Source organism: Gymnoscopelus microlampas (genome assembly GCF_963454915.1).
Source record: "Gymnoscopelus microlampas genome assembly, chromosome: 5".
NCBI lineage: Eukaryota > Metazoa > Chordata > Actinopteri > Myctophiformes > Myctophidae > Gymnoscopelus > Gymnoscopelus microlampas.
In genome coordinates this window covers 51,342,595-51,368,179 of record NC_139942.1, presented here as the reverse complement: position 1 = coordinate 51,368,179, position 25,585 = coordinate 51,342,595, and the positions used below count along the sequence as shown (strand labels likewise).

Sequence of the window (25,585 nt, the reverse complement as noted above, 5' to 3'; positions counted from 1 at the left end):
GCAACACTGACATGGTACAAAACTCACTGAGATATTTAACTTAAAGGATCACTTCACAGATTATTTGTTGTCTACTCACTCTGTGTCTTCAGAAACCCTCCTACCAGTGACATCATCGATGGGCAATCGAAGCTAATATAAACTGCAAGCTTTCTCTTCTTGGAAAATTGGCTTTCTATGATTGAAGCCATTGTTCTCGCATTAATCATTTAAAAAAAAAACTATCCACAGTCCTCTGAGACAGAGTGAATAGACAAAAAAATGTTTTCTGTTTAAGAAAGTAGGTAGCTGATATATTCCACTTTTACCTTAGCGCTAGGGTATAGCTCTTAGTTGCTTGTTCTAGAAGAGAATGCACTTATAGTAAGACTTCTGGTGATTGGTAGTTTCGTTCCCTACCTATGTTGAATGCACTTATTGTAAGTCGCTTCGGATAAAAGCGTCTGCTAAATGACTGTAATGTAATGTAATGTAATGTACCATATTATAATGAGCATTAGTGAGGACCTATGATATAGGTCGAAAATGGGTAAAGTGGTCCTTTAACTTCGTCGTATGACAAATAGTTGTTGATGCTTACATTTTCCATTAAAATGGCGGTAACCTATTGGGAGGGATCCAATCCAATTTTATTTATAAAGCACATTTAAAAACAACCAAAGTGCTGAACAGTCAGTTAAAAAAACGAATAAAATCACAAAAAACGCAAAGCACATTAAAATACCAGTTGGGCGGTGTGTGTGGGTCATACCTGTTGGGCGGGGTGGAGAACAGCCCCAGGATGACGTCCCGGCCCTGCATGTGGATGACGGGGCTGGTGGCGTGCAGCAGGTTGAAGTAGAAGTGCGAGTCCCCCGGGACGGAGCAGTTGAGGCGGGCCTTCAGGAAGGACGTCCACTGCTTCTCCAGGACGCGCTGCGAGCCGCCCAGGTCCGCCTTGCACACCCGAGCCACGCGGGACACCATCACCTGCAGCACACCACACAATGTTAAGGCCAATACATGCTCCTTCCCACTAGAGTTCTCAAATTCTGCCCAAACCCGACCCTACCCGACCCGACTCAACGTGTTCGGGCCGAGCCGGGACGAAAATGTATGCTAATTAGTCGGGCCGAGCCCAACCTCGGGTTCCGTGAAAAAAATCGATTACCCCCAAAGAAGAAATTTCAACTGCCCCTAGCGGCTGAACGGTAAGGCAGTCAGACAGACAGACAGACAGTACCTTCTCCAGGTGATGGAACTCCATGGCCATCTCTCTGAAGAAGAAGTAAATGTGAGGTCCCCACTCCACTGCACTGACGAAGTAGGGCTCTGGAAATAACATAATAACCATAATTATTCCACTGCACTGACGAAGTAGGCCTCTGGAAATAAGATAACAACCATAATTATTCCACTGCACTGACGAAGTAGGGCTCTGGAAAGGAAACAACATAATAACCATCATTATTCCACTGCACTGACGAAGTAGGGCTCTGGAAAGGAAATAACATAATAACCATCGTTATTCCACTGCACTGACGAAGTAGGGCTCTGGATGTGAAGGCCCTGCCCCCTCAGTCTTCACTGTTGGCTAGCCGGCAGCCTGAGTGAGTAGGGCGGAGTGGAGCAGGCCGTTAGACCAACTGGGTGCAGCTGGGTGAGGTGGTTTGGGAGAGTATATAGGGAGCTCTCCCACCAAGATTTTATTCCCTCTCTGTCCTCCCTGAAAGTAGGACCTCTACTACCCGTCCTGTGGGGCCTAACCCTTTCGTTTCAGTTCCATTTACACATCTTATACAACAGTCACACAGCACATTCCACACATCCATACACTGCAGACATTACTGATTACTGACTTGCTCACATCTCAGACTTTGTTTGTTTTTGATTAGTATCTACATTCTTTAATTAATTAATATCAATAAATATAATTTAAACGTTTGACTTTGTGTGGACTCCCTACATAAGCATATATTTATCAGTTCCACATCACTGTCATGTTGTTTCATGTAATATGTTATAAATCGCTGTTAAAACACACATTACGGCAAATGTAGGAAAAGAAGAAATTACTCATCGTCCGTACAAAACAATGTGACTTGGAGGGTCCTATGTGTCATCAGACCTGCCTGACCACCATGTCTTGTTCTGGTCATATAATTGGTCCTCACTTATGCTAATTATAAGATGGCACGGTTACCAAGGGTGCGAGGTCCTTGCAAGGTGTGAGGCCAACAGATTAAACACTAAAGCAGGGGGTCTTCAACGTTTTTCAGCCCAAGGACCGCTTATCTGAGAGAGAGAGATGAAGCACGGACCCCCCACTATTGTATAACATTGTGCTGCAGATTAAACGTTTTCATACATTTCATAGATAGCCTATAGTTTCATACACTTGTTTGACAGCTCTGTCGTCAGTGTTGGGCTGGATTCATGTTAATGTCTATTTTCAGACATCTAACCACTTAAACCATCAATACCTAGACAACTTGACCTTTCACTCTGCTCTTTTCCCCCTCTTCTTCAGGGTGAAGAAGGCAGCATAATGAAACGTTGATGTGTTTCCAGTCTCTGTGTCCACAATAAATGATCGGCATCGGCAGCTACACGTGTGCAGCATTATAAGATGGCACCATTTCTGTCTACTCACTCTGTGTCTCAGAGTGAGTAGACAGATGTCATTGCCTACCAATGACATCATCGATGGGGGTTTCCAAGCTAATAGTAACTAATACAGCCTTCTTCCTGGAAAGTTAGCATGCTGACATAGAAGCCACTGTTCTTGCATTCATTAAAAAAAAAACATATATAATAATAATACATAAATAAATTATACAAAGTTTGACATCTTGTCCTTCCTCCCCGTGGGATGTGCCCAGAGGACCTCCCTAGGGAGACGCTCAGGAGGCATCCGTACTAGATAACATAAGCTGGCTCCTTTCCAAGTGAGGGAGCAGTGGCTCTACTACGCTACGAGAGTCTCTCCCAAGTGACTGAACTTCTCACCCTCTCTCTAGGGGAGAGGCCAGCCGGCCGCTTGTATCATGGTGTTCTTTGAGTCATGTGACCCACACTTTACCATCATAGCGGAGAGTATGGAAACAAGCTTTTGCCTTCTGGCTCGGCTCTCTTTTCGTCGCAACCAGTGTTGCCAGGTCTGCTTATTATAAGCGACTTTGGGCTTGTTTTTGGGGGGCTTGTTTTAAAGTATAGTTGCTTATTTGGGCTTGTTTCTTAATGTTGTTTATAAACCAGTGGTTCTTAAACATTTTCATGGCAAGGACCCCCAGATTAATGTATTTGTCCACAGACCCTCATTTGAAATTATATTTTTTGCAAGGCCAGTACCAGATTTTCCACAAGATTGTTTTGAAAATAGCAGATCTACAAACTCACAGCTTTTAGATCGGCAATTTTCAAACAGCCAACGTATATAGGTTTGAAGTGCATGTAGCTTAGTCGTTTCTTTTAGGCTTTCACAGCCCCGCGGTTGCTTATTTCTCTCGCAAAATCTGGCAACACTGTTCATGATCATCATAGGGGAGAGCAGGAACAAGCTTTTTGCCTTCTGGCTCAGCTCTCTTTTCATCACAACAGTGCGGTGCATCGACCGCAGTACCCCTCCTGCTGCTCCCATTCTCCGGCTGATCTCCCGCTCCGTCCGTCCCTCCCTCCCTCCCCCCCTCACACTCGTGAACAAGACCCCCGAGATGCTGAAACTCCTTCATTTGGGGCAAGGTCTCCTTCCCTATATGCATGGAGTGAACAATCCACCTCCCTCAACATCCTGCATATACAGAAAGTGCAATTTCCAAAGGGCTGATTATGATGATAACCTACATTCCTATTCCTATCACGACTAGTCAACACGGCATGGACGCGCGAGGTCATCGGCTACTTGACGTGATGAATTTACTACGCTTCTAAACAGACGTTTGCCTTGACATACACCCTGACACACACACACACACACATGCACACACACACACACACACACAGACACACACACACACACGTTTGTATTACTATACTTGTGAGGACCTCAACAGACAGCCATGTTATGAATGCCATTTAAAAAAAAATATTGACATTTTTAACCGTAAGCCTAAAGCCAAAAAACTGCAGATCTATAAGCCCACAACGCGTCGCGCTGCGACGCGTTGTGGGCTTATAGATCGGCTGTTTTCCGGTGCATGACACTGGCGCGCAACTAAGTATAAATCATGTTTAACTCTAATTCCAATCCCTAAACCTAACCTCTAAATGTTAGGTCAGGTTAAAAAGCAATCCTGACCTGAATGTTTTTCTGATTGTAAACTTATCTTTAGAAAATGTTTTTTTTAACTATAAAACAACCATTTGTCTTGTGAGGACCAGGAAAACGGTCCTCACAATGTATATTTCTTTTCAAATTCTACTATACTTGGTCCTCGCAAGTATAGTAATACAAACACACACACACACACGCACGCACGCACGCGCACGCACGCACGCACGCACGCACACAGTCCAACACACTGCCCTGTGATATCCACCCACATGCTGTAGTAGCAACAATCACATTAATATGGCGTCAAGGCAATCCACTTGGGGGGGGGGGGGGGGGGGGTTTGCCATTAAACATTCATGGCCCAGTTTAATTTATGACGCTGGACAGGCAGACAGGCAGGCAGCAGAGACATTATTTATCATTTATTAATCCAAGCCACACTCGCCCGGCCGAACCCTTGACCCGCTGAGGGCCAGCTAGCTTCTCCCATCTGCAGGGAGACACCATGAGCCCCATTTATACTCAAAATACGCGGCATGCTTTGACGCATTGTCAGCAGTGGGGTGGAAGAAGTACTCAAATGTTTTACTTAAGTAAAAGTATCAATAATGCAATATAGCAATACTCTGTTACAAGTACAAGTCCTGTATTCAAAATTGACTTGCGTTAAAAAGTACAAAATGATTGACATAAAAATATACTTAAAATACCAAAAGTAAAGTAAGTACTCATTATGAAGATTGTCCCATTTCACAAGTTCAATATGAATTGAAAAAGTATTTTGAAAATAGACGATCTACAAGCTCACAACACGTCGCATTGCGACGTGTTGTGAGCTTAACGTATATTTTCAAATAGCCAAAGTATATACGGTTAAAAAGGTTAATGTTTTGTAATAATATTCAAAATCTTCAAAGTAACTTTTCAAATAATTGTAGTGGAGTAAAAGTACAATATTTGCCTCTGAGATGGTGGAGCATAAAGTATTGAAAATTGGAAAGTCAAACTTCAATCATTTTACAGTACTTGAGTAAATGTACTTAGTTACTTTACACCAGTGCGATCTACAAGCTGACAACGTGGCACACTGCGGCGCATCGTCAGCTTGTAGATCGGCTGTTTTGGGCGTGTGCGACACCGATACGCGATCAAAGTATAATGGAGGCCCCTTTTAGAATGGCTAACGCTAACACTGGCTTGAAAACAACACATAAGGATGGAGCTGCACTAACCTCAATACATCACTCTATGTGAAACACATGCCCCACTTCTAATAGAGCCACTGTGTCAATGTCACGCACGTCTAATCACAAAACTGGGCTTTCCCAAAATTGTGTCATAATAATAATAATAGCCTCGTTCCTAGCCTTTACTAATCAGCGAAAGAGAAAAGCCTGAAATGCCCCCTATAACCGCATATCTGTCTAAATACCTCCAAAAAGTTAGTGACACCCACAGTCACGAAACTAGAGGGAGCGTAAACAACAATCTGGTACCACCCACCCATAAAACAAACATGGGCAAATTCTCCTTCTACAGCACGGCCAAAAAGGTATGGAATAGTCTAACCCCATGCCTCAAAAAATGCAGTTCGCTGGGCTCATTTAAAACAGCCCTAAAAACTCATCTTTCTGGAGGCCATAAGAGGAGGTAGTACCAGTTTCCCGGTAGACAGACGACCCCCCTCCCCTTTCTTTTGTACATTTTTTATTTTTGTATTTGTCATGCTTTTTTTGTACATAGTGGTATTTTTTCTCTGTATTTTTATGTTGATTTTTGAACGGTTTGGTTGCTACTATATATGTCTATGAAATTAATTCAAGGACCCCAACGGAAAAAAGACAGCAAGGACTTTTTTGGTCGGACCTTTTAGACAAAAGTATTATACATGTAACTGTGTTGTTTTACATTCTTTTGCCTTATACAAATTTCAATTAATCAATCAAAGCCTGGTCACTCAAAGTGACTGCCGGTCAATCACAGCGCGCCTTTTCCGGGACTTTGTAAGAATCTAGTTGTATAAAAATATCACGCGTGGTGTGTTGCCCTCTGTATGTCTTTTCCCTTATTGGTGTATACGGGTGATTGAGTGGTGCTGACTGAGTGATTGAGTAGGCTGGGATCAATACAATCTTCGGGTTTCTGATCCGGTCGGAGTGGAAAATAACTTTTAAGTCATCAGCTGGCCCGGAACCAACTCCAAAATCATCACCTTGCTAAACTAATGGCCTAAGTCATTTTTTGAGGAAAATGATATTTTTGCCTAAGTCAGCTCCTCATGACACTGACCACCTCTGGTAAAATATATCTATCTCCTAATTGAAAAGGATCATGCTATTCCCGCCCCTTATAATATAATGGCCTAACTCCCTAGTGTGACTTAGGCCAAAATAGGCATTTTGTTTGGCTTAAGTCACTTGTTTTTGTGACTTAGGCCAACAGTATTGCCAATTGATTTTGACTTAGGCCAAAATCATATGGCCTAAGTCAGGTTTAATCCTATTTAAACCTATTTAAATCTCTTATGTTACATAACTGACAGACAGTGTTATTTCTAAATTAATAGTCATAATTTGTTATAAACGTTTTGGGTGAAATGATTAAGAAATATCCTATAGTTTTGTTTTGGATCATTTTTTTTTATTTTTCCTGAAAAACAAAAAAAAATGACTTAGGCCATTAGTTTAGCAAGGTGACAAAAATGATTCTCCTAGTTTAAAACTTGTTTAGTTTGGTATAATATTTTTGTTTCTTTTGGTATAATAATGGTTTGGTATCTTTTAGTCTGGTGGTTGCAGCTACCAGGTGGACCCTGCTGGTGATTGGCTCCTGTGACCAGGCTGTGGACCATGAATCTGGCTGCCATTAGATCTCAGATGTCTTTCTCCTGTCCAGCCCCCAACCACACCAGTCTTCATAGTTTGCCAGTGTTTTAGAGTTGTCAGTGATAAGATGGGTTACTTACAGCCATGGTAGTGTAGGGGTGGGTGGCCTTTTTATTTAGTTTGATCATGTGTTTCTGTAGTTCAGAGTTAGGTAAGTTGAGGACTTTTGCCGACACACCAAGGCGGAACCATCATATCCAAACCTAATCAGCCTACAGTCCTTTAAGAGTTACAACAGAAGTTATTTATTTCATTTTATTTTATTTACTAATTTTTTATCCCACCTGGTATGGGCACTGATGACGCAGAGGAGAGGACACACCCTCAGCACCCACAGCATCCCCGGTGGGAATTGAACCCAGGAACTTCTAGCTGTGAGGCGACAGCGCTACCGACTGCGCTACCGTGTGCCTTACAACTGTCTCTGTACAACATACATTCTATGTACATTTATGTGTTAAAGGTAAGCAGGTTTTTTTACCTACTCCCTCTATCGTCTCTCTTCTCACGAAAACTACAAAATAAAATTTTAAAATCACCCACTTCTATCCACCTGTAAGCCTGTGATGTGACATTAAAAGTAGATTCTTGAATTCTGAACCGCCAGCCGGGTGAAGCTGAGGATTAATTTCTCATGGGATTAATAAAGGTCTAACTTTCCTTCATCTTCTACCTATCGGCGCAGAGCGGTCGGCGGTGCGTGGCGCGTACAGTACGTGCGGCGGCTTTCACAACGTACCTCGGAACCATTTGGAGTCGTGTTTGACGGTGCGCAGGGCGGGGCTGTCGCCCAGGCTGCGATAGATCACAGCGTCGATGGCCAGGAAGTCTGTCACTGTGCCCGTAAAGAGACTCCCATCTGAGAGAGAGAGAGAGAGAGAGAGAGAGAGAGAGAGAGAGAGAGAGAGAGAAAGTGAAGGAAGAGAGACAGATTAAGGAGAAAGAGAGGAGACAGATGGAGAGATAGCACAAGGTCAGGGAGATTCAAAGCGAACAAGCAATGCGTTGCAGCGAGGGCTCTGAATATAAAATGAATGGTAAAGGCAAAGGCAAGGACACATGAGTGTGTGTCTGCTCAGAGGGCCTGACAACTGGACTTTTTTGCACTGTGGTTTTTGTCCGGTTTGTTTTGAGTGTTGAATATTTAATGGACCTCAATGGAAACAAGCCTTATGCATTTTTTTGTCCCATCCAATTTTGTTCTTGTTTTTTTTACTCGTTGCACTGCCTGTACCTTCATTGCATTTTTTTTCGATCAATTATTCAATCAAGCAATCAATCAACAGATCATTTTCCGTTGTAGTGCCCAAACTGTGTTTAAATCACGTTTGAAAACTCACTTGTACTCCTTGGCTTTCGATGATTCAGACTGAGAGTTGCTGAATGGGATATTATCACGTTTAATCAGACTATTGATTGGTCTAAGTAGGTGAGATACAAACCTACCCACGTTTAATCAGATTATTGATTGGTCAAAGTAGGTGAGATACTGACCTACTGATGGGGCTCAGTCAGTGGTGGAAAAAGTACTCAAATTCTTTACTTTAGTTACTTTAAGTAAAAGTACCAATACTGAAGTATAGAAATACTCTGTTACAAGTAAAAGTCCGGAATTAAAAATGTACTCGAGTAAAAGTACAAAAGTATTGGTATCAAAATCTACTTAAAGTACCAAAAGTAAAAGTACTAAAATGTTTGAAAATAGCAGATCTACAAGCTCACAACGCGTCATGGAATTGATTCTGAAGTTATTGAGAATCTGAAAATCAATGAGGTTTTGTCTCATTTCTCTTGTTGACTCTAGTGGGGACCTGACGTGACGTCATGTCTCGAGAGACGAGAGTGATGTCATTTAAATCAAATCACTGCCACAAACATTATGTCGTTCTAATAAAGTCGTTCTGTTGAATTGCCTGCCAACCATACCGGTAAAGACCAGGAACATGAATTGAATAGCTTGCATGCACATACTGTATCACTTCAATGTGCATCAGTTTAAGCCAAGATGCTTTATCTTTGACTGCGGAAATGAAATGAAAGTGATTGAGTGAGTGCCCTAGATTAGCACCAATATTTGTCAACAACTACCAATACTAGAGAAGCATCAATAGTGGTATCGATAGGCAGGATCAATAAGGGGATCGAAATAGATAAAAATGTACGATCTCCATCCCTACTCCTCAGAATAGATCAGGGAGGTGCCAAAGATCAGGGGGGTGTGTGTATGTGGGGGGGTACATTTTAAATACAAAACCCACAACTTGCATTTTTGTGTCATTACACTGTCAAAAAAGAGTCTACATTTTTCAAGATTTTTCAACAAATCACACATCTGCTCCCATACCGTGTCTACCTCTTCCTGATCTCTCTGTCTGCATGTGATTGTGTGACTCGAGACAAGTATGTCTGTCTGTCTGTCTGTGTGTGTCTGTGCGTGTGTGTGCGTGCGTGCGTGCGTGCGTGTGTGTGTGTGTGTGTGTGTGTGTGCGCGCGTGCGTGCGTGCGTGCGTGCGTGTGTGTGATTGTCTAACTAGAGACAGGTGTGTGGAGTCTCTTGGAGCCTCATCAGCTGCAACTCTTCAGCAGTCTAGCCTCTATATAAAGTCTGTCTCGCTCTGCACTCCTTGCCAGATTCTAGTAATGTGTTGTTTTTCGAGCTGAGCCTAGAACAGAACCTAGAACAGAACCTAGAACAGAACCTAGAACAGAACACTAGAACAGAACACTAGAACAGAACCTAGAACAGAACCTAGAACAGAAGGAAACAGAGCTCAATGTAATACATACGCGCTGGCGTGCTGTGGGTCATACTGTACCTGCGAACAGAGCCACGTTGGCGTGCCGCGGGTCATACGGGCAGCGTGCCATGCCACTGACGGGCTCCGACACCATCTCCAGCGTGTCCCTCTGTAAAAGATATATACATTTAGAACCGAAGAACATCAAACACATTCCTGAGATTCATTAGAATTTGTGACATTTCTTCTTTTATTAAATTTTTTTGTCGATTCACAGGCAGCTTTTTATGTTCTTACTCTCTGCATACATTTGTACTTTTCTCTCTGTCTATATCAGTGGTTTTCAACCAGTGGTCCGGGGACCACCAGTGTTCCTTGAGGGGGTTCCAGGGGGTCCCCAGCCAAATTAATAATTAGGAACCAAATTGACCCTTATATGTCTGTAACTCTGAGACTGTACAAATGGAACCAAATGGAACCCTGACGGGTCCATTTGGTTCCATTTGTACACTCAGAGTTAAATGAACACTAATGATGATGATACTACTGTGTAGATTGGGACCCCCAAGGAATCAAAATGGTTGAGTCCCTAGCATATCTTTTCAAATGTGGGTTCCTGGGCTAATATGTGTCAATTTGTGGGTCCTTGAAGCAAAAAAGGTTGAAAACCACTGGTCTATATGATTTTGAATAGGGAAAAAAATCTTCATGACTCAGGGGACTCATGTTTTTTTATAAATCAAAATTCGATACTAGACCAGTAGCCAGATAGACATGCAGATCAACAGACAGACAGATAGACAGACAGACAGACAGACAGACAGACAGACAGATATACCCACAGTGTAGTTGGCACACAGGGGGTTGAAGGCGTTGGTTCCACAGACGAAGAGGCCGTCGTGCTGGCTCAGTAGGACCTTGATGAAGTTGCGACATTCTCCCTACGAAACCAAAACAAATCGAACAAAAAACATCAGCAAAGCACAGAGGATTAGAAGAGGACCACAACACCACAAGGTCGGCGCTGATAACGAAGACTGCTTTATTAAAGAATCAAAGACACTGACTGGTGGAAACCTTGTATGTCCAGAGAGAAATAAGCAACCAGGTTGTCTATGAAAACAAGCCCAAAACTATTATAGGCCACATAAGCACTTTAAAGCTATATACATACTGTACATCGAAACATTTTGAATATTTTAAAGAGGTGGTGCCATTGTTTTGCACTTTTTCTGTTTTTCATGTGTTTATGAGGTTGATATAACTTCATTAAGCCCCCTGGTGGTGTTTTTATGGTGTTTTATGTCTTCTCTGACTATTTTGAGTTTCTTCCTGGAGGCTGAAACCTTGAGGGTCAAACGTGCCAATGGAGAAACAGCACTTTAATGACACAGTAAAATTATACCCTCCCCCTCATTATCATAACACAACAGGTGTGGGCATGAGGAGGAGGAGGGACTAGGACAGGTGGGTGGTGCTAAGGTGGTGGAGGTGAGAACCAGGTATACTTAATGAACTGGAGGCGTGTCCACATAAAAACATAATTTTAAAACTTTCTGCACACTTTTTTGAAAAAAATCTTCCTCCTTGTATAACCATAATACCTGGTGATTAGGTTTTAGGGGGGGGGGTCTCTGAAAATCACGGCACCCCGTCTTTAACAACACAAATCTGATACTGCTGTCTCTGGCACAAACTATTTGTAGATGGGGGGTGTGTATGTGTGTGGGGGCGGGGGGGTCCTTTGGGGGTCCTTGACATGAAAATGTTTGAGAACCAGTGAACCACTGGTTTAAACAACATTAGTAAACAAGCCCAAACAAGCAGAAAAACGCTTATAATAAGCAGACATGGCAACACTGGTCCAAAACTGTTACATTTCAGATAAGAAGAAAAAAAAAGAACCTGTGGTTCTTATTTGCTAATAATTTCACCCACTTCTTCACACCTATAAACCTGTGATGTGACAATAAAATGTATTCTGATTCTGACTATTTAGTCACAAGCTCTTATCAATACTTTTCATTGGTCGATTAATATTATGAAACTCACTTAAGCACTTTAACTTTCAGCTGTTTTTGCAACAACAACAACAAAAAACATACAAAAGTTCAAATAAGGAGATACAAGGTTTCTTTCCCGACACGAAACGGAATCAAGAAAACACGGCAAAGCAAGAGAGGATTAGAGAGGATCGGGGACAGCATCACAAGGTCGCCGGCTGATAAAGACTACTTATAAAGACGGCTGTGAATCAAAGCTAAGCACAAAACCACCTCCCACAGTGTTGTAAATGTAAACGATGCTCGTGAGACTATGAGGAACACCCCCCCCCCCCTCCTCCACCTCCCCCCTGTGGGGAAACAACACCTTCCACATCCACAACCCATGCTGTTTAGAACAACGGTTATAGGGCTAACACGGTGGAATGGCTTCATTTAAGTCAGTGGTTTTCAACCAGTGGTCCGGGGACCACCAGTGCTCCTTGAGGGGGTTCCAGGGGGTCCCCAGCCAGATTAATAGTTAGGAACCAAATTGGATTTGGATCCAGTTGTCATCACGATACCACAGTTAAGAGGTCTAAGTGTAACACCCGGGATTCGAACCCGGGTCTCCTGCGTGGAATGCCAACATATTATGTTATGAGCTTGTAGATCTGCTATTTTTATAGCAGGGATATAGGTGTCGAGGGAAAATGGAGCAGACCAAGTAAAAAAAAAAAGTTTAATCTGAAACACAATTTTATACAATATAGAGGGGGTCCCTGCTTCATCTCTCTCTCAGCTAGGTCCATTTGGTTCCATTTGTACACTCTCAGAGTTAAATGAACACTAATGATGATGGTACAGTGTAGATTAAGACCCCCAAGAAATCAAAATGGTTGAGTCCCTGGCATATCTTTTCAAATGGGGGTCCGTGGGCTAATATGTGTCAATTTGGGGGGCGCTTGACAATGTGCATTAAATTCACCCATTCATTCACCCATTCATTCACACACACACACACACACACACACACACACACACACACACACACACACACACACACACACACACACACACACACACACACACACACACCGACGGCGGAGGAAACCATGCAAGGCACCAACCTGCTCATCGGGAGCAATTAGGGGTTCAGTGTCTTGCTCAAGGACACTTCGACACTAACTCTGGGGGATGCCTGGCTGGGATCGAACTGGGTTGCCAAGTGGCCGCTCTACCTCCTGAGCCACAGGTACCTCCTGACCCCCAGTTAGGGGGCTCCCAAATTATTATTATTATTTTTTTTTTGGTGGGGGGGTCCCCAGATGACTAGCTTAATGTGCAACATTGTTTTCTCTCAACAGTAAACAAACTAACATACCGTATAAGTGTATACAGGGTATTTGCACATTTCTAAAGTGACAATATAAGTACAATTTGACAGTGAATGTTGAAAACCGGGTAATGTTAGTGTTTTAAAAAAAAAAAACATTTATCAGGACTCAGGACACACAGCTTGGACAATCCCTGCCAAACTGAGATGTCTGTTCCACTATACTGGTGGCTTATAGGCGGAAAAGGACATTTCGGATCTTAATGCCGTTTTTATTTTCTAATTATTATTATTATTATTGTTTTTTACATATTGTTAGCCTCATAGCATAATTGCCAGGAAAGAAAAGGGTCATATTGACATTTCTGCCTAACTCTACTCTCCTAACACTGCTGCTTCATTGTGCTTTATTGTCTCCGCCAGAGGTGGAGAGTATGTTTTAGTTCTTGTCCTTCCGTGTGTCCGTCCGTCTCAGCCAAGCTAGCATTGGTCAAGCTTCACGTGACATGTGACAATATGTTGTCACCAATGCTTTTGATTGGCTAGCGAGACGCATGACAAAATAAAATCCTATAAATAGGTGTGTCACTTCAAAAAATCATTTATATTTTTTTAAGTGAGCTTCCATCAGCCAAGCTAACATTGGTCAAGTGACATGTGACAATATGTAATATAAATAGGTAAGACAGGATTAATCAGGAACAGTACTAGACCTGTGCTCCGAGGAGCACATTTTCTGGTATTGCCTCTGTCCTCAGCCTATCAGAACGCTTGTTACACATTCCAAAATCACTTTCTGCCGAATCAACTAGATCAGGGGTCTCATTTTCAGACCAAGGACCCCCTAGCTGAGAGAGAGATGAAGCAGGGACCCCCTCTATATTGTATAAAATTGTGTTTCAGATTAAACATATTTACTTTTTTACTTGGTCTGCTCCATTTTCCCTCGACACCTATATCCCTGCTATAAAAATAGTAGATCTACAAGCTCATAACATAATATGTTGGCATTCCACGCAGGAGACCCTGGTTCGAATCCCGGGTGTTACACTTAGACCTCTTTACTGTGGTATTGTGATGACAACTAGATTTACCTTGAGATGAGTAAAGGACAACCTATATCAGTGGTTCTGTCATGGCAGCTTGGCAGTCCTGTCTGTCTTTTAACTTCTGCTTGTTTGTCCATTATAGGTTGGAGCTGCACTCTGCTTGTGGGGAGGTGTGTCCTAGCAGTTACTGTCTTCCATCCTGCAATCACCTGGCTAGCTACTAATACCTGGCTGCGACTGCACGCGGTGCTCAGTTAAATTTCCAGCTAGAGCACATGCTGGTGCAGCTATAGCAGTAGGCCAGTTCGTCTTGCTTTAGAACCAGTTTCATTCTTGACCGTCAGTAACATACAGCGGGACAGACTCCCACGCAGCTCCAACCTGGACAGAAGACTGGAGATCTACAAGAAAGACTGCCTTTGTTCCTTGCAACTTTGGACCCCTGCTTAAACTTCTTTTTGGTGAAATCCTACCTAAGTTATTACTTCAGCTTTTGAAGCCTGTACCTACAGGATAAGTTCCTTATTGAATAAAGACTCTTTAGTTTACATTCTATATATATACATTCTATATATTCTGGGTTCACTCACTCTCTGCCTTGCCAGGTTCTCAACATTGTCTTGAGCCAGCTCCTTTTTGACATTTTTCTGTTGCCTTTGGTAGTCATGGCTGCCAGTTCCCTCCTGATGTTATGTGGGAGTTCCGACTGCTCCAGACAATACCGAATAACTGCTAGCTTGCATAAGGTCTTCAAACTAGGATTTAAGTCTAAGACGTACAGGTCATCAGGGGTTTTGCCAGGGGTTTTGGCTCCTCCAAAGAGGATGATACGATCTCCCACCATGCAACAGCACATCCTAGACATATGATAAGGGCCTTTCCCCCTGGACTCAACCATCTTCCAGGAGAAGGTATCTGCATTGAATTTCCACAGATCAGTAGGCCTACCAATAGAACAGTACAGGTCCCAACAGTGGCAGTCACAGAATACGTACAGCTCTCCATGGTAGGTAAAGGCTGATGTGTGTATAGTGTAGCTGTGGAAGAAACGCTCGCATCTGATGTGTGTGTAGTGTAGCTGTGGAAGAAACGGTTTAGAAGGCGTGCTCAGCCAGCAGTTGGTCTCTGTGTCAAACACTCTGATGTCGTATTCCCATTTGCACCTAAATACAAACATCTTTGTCCCGATGATGGTGGCGGAGTGATGCATTGAAACAGGTGGAGGAGTGCCTCTGGTGTTAATTAAAGCCCAGACCATTGTGGTGGTGTCCAACGTGTAGATGTCATTAGTGTATCCTGTCCGTGTCCCTCCTCCATGGATAAACATGACCTTGCCCAGGACACAAGCTGAGTGGGCGTACCTCCCCTCTGGAACGGTCCCTGAAACCCCGGGCTTGAACCATCTGTGGGTGTGCACGTCGAATGCATAAAGCACGTTGCAGTAATTATGCTCTCCCCAGATGTAGACGGTATCTTCTACCAGCACAGCTGTGTGGCCGTGGCGCATGGAGGGAACCTCCCGCCGATGAGGCAACTTCACCCAGAGTAAGGACACTGCGTTGAAGATGTACACGTCAATCTGAGTCAATCTGTTGCCATGGAGGAATCCTCCAAAGGCGAACACCTTGTGCTTCACTGCAACAGCAGCGTAAAAACATTGTCCTGAAGCTCCATCCAGACTCACCGCCCAGCAGAACATTTCACACACAATAGATACAATTGGATTGATCGCGTCCTGCTCTGTCAAAGTGTCCTTTCCGTGTGTGTGTGTGTGTGTGTGTGTGTGTGTGTGTGTGTGCTATTGTATCACACACAGTTTATTGGTTCAGTGGCACAAACGTCACGCAAAGTGTGACGAATCCACAAAGCCGATGAGTTGGCTTGGCCAATTGAGGAAGCCGATTACTGTTCATCTCCCTAATATGGCAAATTACATTGCCAGCCATTGGCGCCGACATTTTAACCTTTGCATAAGAGTTTGCATTGGTTGTCAAGACTAGGTCAAGCGCTACGGCCTAAGGTGGATTCTGAAGAGGTGAGTCTTCAGATTACGGCGGAAGACTGCAGGGAGTGAATCTGCAGTTCTATCTGCAAGGGGCGTTCGTTCCACGGTTTAGGAGCCAGAAGTTGACAGAAGAGAGACGAGTCTGGGATGTGTGGAGCGTTGTCCCGGATGTTTTACCTGTTGATGCTACTGAGTTGTCTACCAATATGTATTGTATTGTATGTATATATCCTCTCTGTCGGGTGGAAACCTCATTATGTCCAAAACTTTTCAGGATTCAAATTCAAAAGCATCAAAAGTAGCAGATCTACAAGCTCAAAACGTGTGGTTTGGCACCGCATTTCGAGCTTGTGGATCTGCTTCTTTTGATGCGTTTGTGTGACGCTGTAGTATGATCAAGTAGCCTGGGATAGTTTTCGGGAATCTATTCATTCAATGAATGAATGGATGAATGGATGGATGGATGGATGGATGGATGAATGGATGAATGCTGTATCTGTTTGATATTTACCTCACATTTCTTCAGCCTGTGAAAGCCTGACCTCCACCCCCCTCTCTATCTCTCTCTCTCTCTCTCTCTCTCTCTCTCTCCTCCCACCTGCTATTTAATGGCTTAGCTACTTGTAACCTGTTCTGACTCACCTCGCCTGTCTGTCTGTCTGTCTGTCTGTCTGTCTGTCTGTCTGTCTGTCTGTCTGTCTGTCTCTCTCTCTCTCTTTAAGTATGTCTCTTTTTTGGGCGGTGCAACCGCCCCTATATGTGAGGTTTGGACATCGACCCAATTGCACCCCCCCAACCCTGCGCTGTGATTGGCAACCATTGTACCCCCCTAACCCTGCACCGTGATTGGCCACCATGACTCTATTCAGGACTGTGATTGGCTAGAAACACATGACACATAAATAGGACTATGCACTTAAAAAAAACACTTTTATGTTTTTTTTTTAAGTGAATCACTTCCATCACTGTGATGACCACTGTGACCACACCGCCCACTTCACACTGGGTGTGATTTTTTTCCATCTCTTTTAACTCTCTCTCTCCCTCCCTCCCTTGCCCCCACAAGCCTTTGATTCGGGGACATTCTCTCTCTCTCTCTCTCTCTTCCATCCATTCTCCTTTAATCTGTGACGCCCTTTGAAGTGACATCACATTATCCCCCCCACCCTAACCCCACCTCTGGTGTCCTTTATACCTTCTACCTCTCTGAAGCACTCACCCACGTGTGTCTCTCTCTCTCTCTCTCTCTCTCTCTCTCTCTCTCTCTCTCTCTCTCTCTCTCTCTCTCTCTCTCTCTCTCTCTCCCTCTCCCTCTCTCTCTCTCTCTCTCTCTCTCTCTCTCTCTCTCCCCCCCTCTGCTTACTACAAACACCATCGCTGCATCCCTCATGTGCTGATTTCAATTACTATCCTCCCTACGGTTATTATTATGTTATGTCACTAACCCCCCGCCCCCTCTCTCTCTCTCTCTCTCTCTCTCTCTCTCTCTCTCTCTCTCTCTCTCTCTCTCTCTCTCTCTCTCTCTCTCTCTCTCTCTCTCTGTGTCTCTCTCTCTCTCTCTCTCTCTCTCTCTCTCTCTCTCTCTCTCTCTCTCTCTGCCAGGGTTGCCAGATCTGCTTATTATAATGTCCCCGCAATATTTTATTTGAAAATAGCCGATCTGCAAGCTCACACCGCGTTGTGAGCTTGTAGATCTGCTATTTTCAAATAGCTGACGTATATGTTTAAAGTGCTCACGCGGCCCATAGTCGCTTCTTTTGGGCTGGTTTTCCTAGACCTGGTTGCTTGTTTCTCTCACAGAATCTGGCAACACTGCTCTCCACCCGTTCCATCTAGATTGGATTACACCTGAGGCGGTGAGCCACATGTGTTCTAAATGTAATAAATCTCAGGGTTTGTCTTTTAAAACTCAGGTAACCTGCATGGCCATCAATCTGCACTGAGCTCCTCTGTTGCTGCTCGATCATGTTTCTCTCCCACAGCGTGCTGTTTCATCCCTCCCTTTTAAATGGAAAATGTCATCTTATCACATCATAATATATTTATTATCCCACATTTTTGTAGCCCGAGACCCAAAAGAGACATTTTATATCTCACAGGGACCAAAACGTGAGCTTGTAGATCGGCTATTTTCAATTCCGCTTAAAAGTTACATTTGTGGGATTTCAAGGTTCAAGATTCAAGGTTAATTAATGGCATTTCTTTTCATTGTTTTAATTGTATTCATATTTGTATTCAACAGTGATCTGTTGATCTACATTAAATTGAACTCAGATACCCGTCTCCACCGCCAGAAAGCTCTGAGCTGTTCACAAAAACAATCTGGCTAATCCAGGCGTGCACAGTGGGTTTGTGTAGTTTCAGCGTGTACTTTGTACACACAGAGTACAAGACACTTACGTTGGCCTACAAAGCAGCCAAAGGTATGGCACCCCCACCATACCTTCAAAGCCTGATCCAACCCTACAACCCTCCCGCTCACTCAGGTCAGCTAACACAGGAAAGCCACTATAGACTAGTGTTGATTTTGACAGCAAATTTTTATTTAGTTTTAGTCATAATCTTTTGAATCAAATTCCATTTAATTTTAGTCATATTTTAGTCATCTGAAATTTGACTGTTAGTCTAGTTTTAGTTGACTAAATATCATAAAACTATAGTCGACTAAATCTACAGTTGATTTAGTCGACTAGTGTATTTTGGTGGTGCCTTGATGCCATCGTAATGGCTGATTTTATACTTGGTTGCGTGCTGAAAATAGCAGATCTACAAGCTCACAACGTGTCGCAGCGCGACGCGTTGTGAGCTTGTAGATCTGCTATTTTCAGAGTGCAGCACCCGAGCACAAACAAACATAAAATGACTTATCTTAGTTCTACTGGATCTCTTCTCCACTAGTCCCTCACTAACATTTTAGTTTAGTTTTTATTTGTTGAGGAAATTGTCAAAATATTTAGTCTTATTTTTAGTCATCAAAGCTTAGTTTTTATTTTGATTTGATTTAGTTTTCGTCAGTGAAAATAGGTTGTCGACCAACATTTTTCGTCATAGTTTTAGTCGACGAAATCAACACTGCTGCATAGCCTGCAAAGACAACTAATAAAACAAAAACATTGGACAGAGGCGATCGTCTTCCAACATGCTTGTGTTGCTAGTGAACACTTCCAATCAATAAAGTTTTATGTATGGATATGTGGCTAAAGGTTTGTCATGGCCATTCGTCAGAAATCGATCGGGGAGCTAGGAAGAAAAGAACAGGTGATTTCTCATAACAATGGTGTGTGCTCAAGAAGACTTTGTCCCTCGTTTTCTTATGGATGGCAGGGTGGCAAAAATAAGCTGTACTAAATTGATAGGCAGCGTTGCCATGGGTGTATTGATTGTCTACTGCAATGTTTTTAAGACCAAGGACCCGCTAGCTGAGAAAGAACCCCCCACAACATATTGCATAAAATTGTGTCACAAATTTGACTTTTTGATTGCTTTCATACTGTAGTGTAGATAGCTTCATAGACGTGTTTGACAGCACTACCTATGATGTTTTGTACATGTTTCTAAAATGTTTTAGGGGTCCCGGACCCCTGTTGAAGAGCCCTGGTGTACTGCATCCAGGTAATGTTTTGCCTCCACTTATGCCACACCCACTGACAAAAACGTCATACTGTGTGTGTGTGTGTGTGTGTGTGCATGCATGTGTGTGTGTGTGTGTGTGTGTGTGTGTGTGTGTGTGTGTGTGTGTGTTAGCGCTACGCCACGCGCACGTGCACACGCTCGCACATAGTACGTGCGCCCCTGAGCGATCGCCGATTGAAATAACCTCTTTAACATGTTGGCCTGTTTATTAACCCACAATATATGTTGAATGTTATTCTATTTACTTGCATAATGGGGACACTTTAGTGTTGTCATAAACATTCACCTTGCAGACGTCACCTCTGTATTTTAGTTCATGAATCCATTATATCAGGGGTCTTCAACGTTTTCAGGCCAAGGACCCCTTAGCCGAGAGAGAGGTGAAGCAGGGACCCCCTCTATATTGTATAAAATTGTGTTTCAGATTCAACTTTTTTTTATTCACTTGGTCCGCAGCGCGAGGCGTTGTGAGCTTGTAGATCTGCTATTTTTGGCTAAAGTTCTCCTCAGAAAACGGATGGTAGGGTTCAAGTGGTTAAGGTAAAAAAATAAAATCATATCACACAAAGATTTGGCGGACCCCCTGTAGTAACTCTGAGGACCCCCTAGGGGTCCCGGACCCCCTGTTGAAGACCCCTGCATTATATTATCCAAACGTTCTCTATGGACTTCAGTACATCTGACGGTAGGCTATGCCTACACCTACAGTAGCCTACTTAGCAGGTCACACAATGTACCATTGATTGCATCCAGCGGGGGTCATTCCTATGTTAATTAACACAGTTGACAGTTTTGGTAAGAGGTGCGAGTGGTTGTGTGTGTGTGTGTGTGTGTGTGTGTGTGTGTGTGTGTGTGTGTGTGTGTGTGTGTGTGTGTGTGTGTGTGTGTGTGTGTGTGTGTGTGTGTGTGTGTGTGTGTGTGTGTGTGTGTGTGTGTGTGTGTATGTGTGTGTGTGTGTGTGTGTGAACATTAAAGTGTGAACTGACCTCATGTTTGCCCTTCATTCTGCACACTCGGATGTCATTCTTATTGGATTCCCACGTCCGCTTCTGCCAAAGCAATGATGACAATGACATGACCGTGAGCACAGCTATACATCAGCTCTATTGGTGTGAAGTGTACCGTGTGTGTGTGTGTGTGTGTGTGTGTGTGTGTGTGTGTGTGTGTGTGTGTGTGTGTGTGTGTGTGTGTGTGTGTGTGTGTGTGTGTGTGTGTGTGTGTGTGTGTGTGTGTGTGTGTGTGTGTGTGTGTGTGTGTGAGTGTGTGAGTGTGACTGAGACAGAGAGACAGGGAGACAGATAATGAGAGAAAGCGAGAGAATGAGAGAGAGACAGAGAGACACACAGACAGACAGACCGAGAGAGATAGACAGAGACAGAGAGAGAGACAGAGAGAGAGACAGACATACAGAGACAGACAGACAGACAGACAGACAGACAGACAGACAGACAGACAGACAGACAGAGAACAGGTCTCACCTTGCTGAAGAACATCTCGTCTCCCACCATGTTGTCCAGCTCTACTCTGTACAGATCATCCCTGTAGGACACATCAATCACAACACATCACCATGACAACACCTGCAGTACAACATCAAACCATATTCAGCACAGTGCCTTTCAAATGGACTGCATGCACTACCCACACACTTAAGACATATTGTCGTACAACGGTGTCGTGCAGTGAAAATAGCCAATCTAGAGCTTGTTGATCAGATATTTGTGCTATTTAAGAAATATAACAACATTCCCCAAAATTGGTTAATGGGGTTAGGCTACATGTGTGAGGGCCATCCTGCTGAGGGTGTACAGTACAGTATGTGTTGTCTTGCAGGTCCCTGTGGGGCGGGGTCAATGAATGCACCTGGCAGCACCTGGCAGTATTTAAGGCCCGGCTGTGTTGCAACTTTCTATCTCTCATTTGGTTCAGCATCTAGTGTTTGTTTGTTTGTTTTGGCTCAGGCCTTATTTGGTCATGTTTGCACCTGTTACAACACCTTACACACACCGTATACATACAGTACATACATCTACTGACATATCCATCAACTGACACTCTGATTCCACTGACTGACACGTGCCAGTTTTGTATTATTTTGACACTTATATTTTCTTCATCCTTGAGCCCCATGTGTCTTACACCTTACACGTTTTTTCAGCATCATCTCCATACACATGTATGGGCCATCACTCATCACTAATGCTCACTATGTCTACACTATGTCTGTGTCTCATTGGTGGACTGAGGAATTGAAATCCTGTAGTTTCTATTAGCTCGGAATCCCCATCGATGATGTCACTGGTAGGCAGGTTTCTGAACAGTCCACGGCCCACCAATGAGACACAGAGTGAGTAGACAGAAATGGTGTCATCTTATAATAATGAGCATTCAGTGAGGACCAATTATATGAATATAAGGTTGAAAATGGGTGAAGTGCTCCTTTAACAGTGTTACAGTCTGTAGTCCTAAAACATGGCAATGTGAGTTGGCAATGTGTTTTCAGATACATCACCCTCATAGTGTTTTCAATTCATGCAGAAAATAACGTCTGTGGTTAACATAAGCCTAATAGCAGATCTACAAGCTCACAATGCGTCATGATGCGACGCATTGTGAGCTTGTAGAACGGCTATTTTCAAAAGATTTTAAAACATTTTATACATTCGAAAACTTGTGGGACGTTCTGCATAATGAGTACTTTTGGCACTTTAAGTACATTTTGATGCCAATTGCTTTTGTACTTTAAATTACTGACTTTTACTTGTATTTCTACATTGCAGTATTGATACTTTTATGTAAGTAAAAAATGTGGAGGCAACACATAAATGTGTGTGGGGAGGAATCAATTGGCATAACGACTAAATTGGGGAGGAAAAAGGGGTCAAAATAAAAAAAGGGGGTTCATTTATCCAAGGGAACCCAAGGTGGAGATCGATTGTGAGTTGCCCGACAAAAAGACATCATCGTCCCTGTAGCAGTGGATGTAGCAGTGGATGAGTAGCAGAGGATGTAGCAGTGGATGAGTAGCAGTGGATGTAGCAGTGGATGAGAGGTAAAGCAATAAGGCCTTGTGTGTAAAATGCCACTAAATGGATGCTGTGATGACATCCAGTGAAAGTGAAGGATGCTTGCAGTGAGTGAGTGGTGGATGCTGGAGGCGGTTGCCGTGGGTTACCTGGCTCCTATGTAGAGCGTGCGGTTGACCTGGAGGACCGTCTGGATGTGCAGCTCCTGTCTCTGAGCCAGACGATGGGCTCTGCCCACGAACACCGGGTACCTCCTCACCACTGAGACACAAAACACACACACACGCACACGCACACGCACACACACACACACACACACACACACACACACACACACACACACACACACACACACACACACACACACACATGCACAGCACGCACACACACACACACACACACACACACACACACACACACACACACACACACACACACACACACACAGAACACACAGTTTAACAGTTTAACAATTTATTTATGTCCACACACAGGGAAAGCATGCAGGGACACAAATATTTCAGGTGCAGTAAAGCATTGGTTCTCAAAGTGGGGTCCGGGGACCCCCAGGGGTCCTTGAGGGAGTTCCAGGGGGTCCCCAGCTAAATGATAGATTAGGCACCAAATGGACCCTTATGGGTCTGTAACTCTAAGAGTGTACAAATGGAACCAAATGGACCCTTATGGGTCTGTAACTCTAAGAGTGTACAAATGGAACCAAATGGACCCTTATGGGTCTGTAACTCTAAGAGTGTACAAATGGAACCAAATGGACCCGTTAGGGTCCATTTGGTTCCATTTGTACACTCTTAGAGTTACATTAACATTGAGTTTACAATATAAATTGGTGTCCCACAGATAAAAATGCCATTAAATGGGGGTCCGTAGCCTAATAATGCATGTCAAACTGGGGGTCCTTGAAATTAAAGTGGTTGAGAATCACTGCTAGAGCGGTAAAAAAATCTTCTCTTATGGGGGTCCCTGGCATATCTTTTCAAATGGGGGTCCACGGGCTAATAAGTGTCATTTTGGGGGTCCTTGACATGAAAAAGTTTGAGAACCACTGCAGTAAAGGTTACATCGCCAAACTCATGGATATGTCCTCGTGATACAACACACATGTTACTCAGCACTCCGTGGGCACAAGTATAGTGGCGGCTCCGCCATATATGGCGGCAAAAAGGCCTTGACTTTCGTCATTTTAGGGGTAAGGCCACTTAGCCTTTGGTGTTGTCATTTTTTGAGAACACAGGAAGGCCATCAAATAAAACAAGATTTTAGTCCATTGAAAGAATTAATTGAATGTAAGGGTTATGGGTGATTTTAAATGTAATATGTAGACTATCTGCAGTGCAATAAGTAAAGTATGGTATTTATCCAATCTGATCCATGCTCAGCCCTGCACCAATCAAAGTCACTGGATTGGATTAAAGATGGGGACTCAGGGGAGTTAAGAATTCAGAATCTCAACAAAAGACACTGGTGTCTACATATTGACAAGAAAGACACTGGTGTCTACATAACAAGAAAGACACTGGTGTCTACATAACAAGAAAGACACTGGTGTCTACATAACAAGAAAGAGACACTGGTGTCTACATAACAAGAAAGACACTGGTCTCTACATAACAAGAAAGACACTGGTGTCTACATGACAAGAAAGAGACACTGGTGTCTAGATAGCAAGAAAGAGACACTGGTGTCTACATAACAAGAAAGAGACACTGGTGTCTAGATAGCAAGAAAGAGACACTGGTGTCTACATGACAAGAAAGAGACACTGGTCTCTACATAACAAGAAAGACACTGGTGTCTACATGACAAGAAAGAGACACTGGTGTCTAGATAGCAAGAAAGAGACACTGGTGTCTACATAACAAGAAAGAGACACTGGTGTCTACATAACAAGAAAGAGACACTGGTGTCTACATAACAAGAAAGACACTGGTGTCTACATAACAAGAAAGACACTGGTGTCTAGATAGCAAGAAAGAGACACTGGTGTCTAGATAGCAAGAAAGACACTGGTGTCTACATAACAAGAAAGAGACACTGGTGTCTACATAACAAGAAAGACACTGGTGTCTACATAACAAGTAAGACACTGGTGTCTACATAACAAGAAAGACACTGGTGTCTACATAACAAGAAAGAGACACTGGTGTCTACATAACAAGAAAGAGACACTGGTGTCTACATGACAAGAAAGACACTGGTGTCTACATAACAAGAAAGAGACACTGGTGTCTACATAACAAGAAAGAGACACTGGTGTCTACATAACAAGAAAGAGACACTGGTGTCTACATAACAAGAAAGAGACACTGGTGTCTACATAACAAGAAAGACACTGGTGTCTACATAACAAGAAAGAGACACTGGTGTCTACATAACAAGAAAGAGACACTGGTGTCTACATAACAAGAAAGACACTGGTGTCTACATGACAAGAAAGAGACACTGGTGTCTACATAACAAGAAAGAGACACTGGTGTCTACATAACAAGAAAGAGACACTGGTGTCTACATAACAAGAAAGAGACACTGGTGTCTACATAACAAGAAAGAGACACTGGTGTCTACATAACAAGAAAGAGACACTGGTGTCTACATAACAAGAAAGACACTGGTGTCTACATAACAAGAAAGACACTGGTGTCTAGATAGCAAGAAAGAGAC

General features: G+C 43.2%; 1 protein-coding gene across 1 annotated transcript in view; it reads right to left on the bottom strand.

The window, feature by feature from the left end:
- LOC311045612 (semaphorin-6B-like) overlaps positions 1–25,585 on the bottom strand; it is a gene marked incomplete at its 3' end in the record, with an annotated part of 53,702 nt that overhangs the window by 26,556 nt on the left and 1,561 nt on the right. The window contains exons 2-9 of the mRNA XM_084057567.1: positions 23,056–23,167; positions 21,359–21,419; positions 20,867–20,929; positions 10,718–10,816; positions 9,954–10,044; positions 7,877–7,996; positions 1,223–1,311; positions 752–969 (exon numbers count right to left, since the gene is read on the bottom strand). Coding sequence (XP_083913693.1) covers positions 752–969; positions 1,223–1,311; positions 7,877–7,996; positions 9,954–10,044; positions 10,718–10,816; positions 20,867–20,929; positions 21,359–21,419; positions 23,056–23,167 — 853 coding nt within the window. The remainder of the gene's footprint in view (positions 1–751; positions 970–1,222; positions 1,312–7,876; positions 7,997–9,953; positions 10,045–10,717; positions 10,817–20,866; positions 20,930–21,358; positions 21,420–23,055; positions 23,168–25,585) is intronic.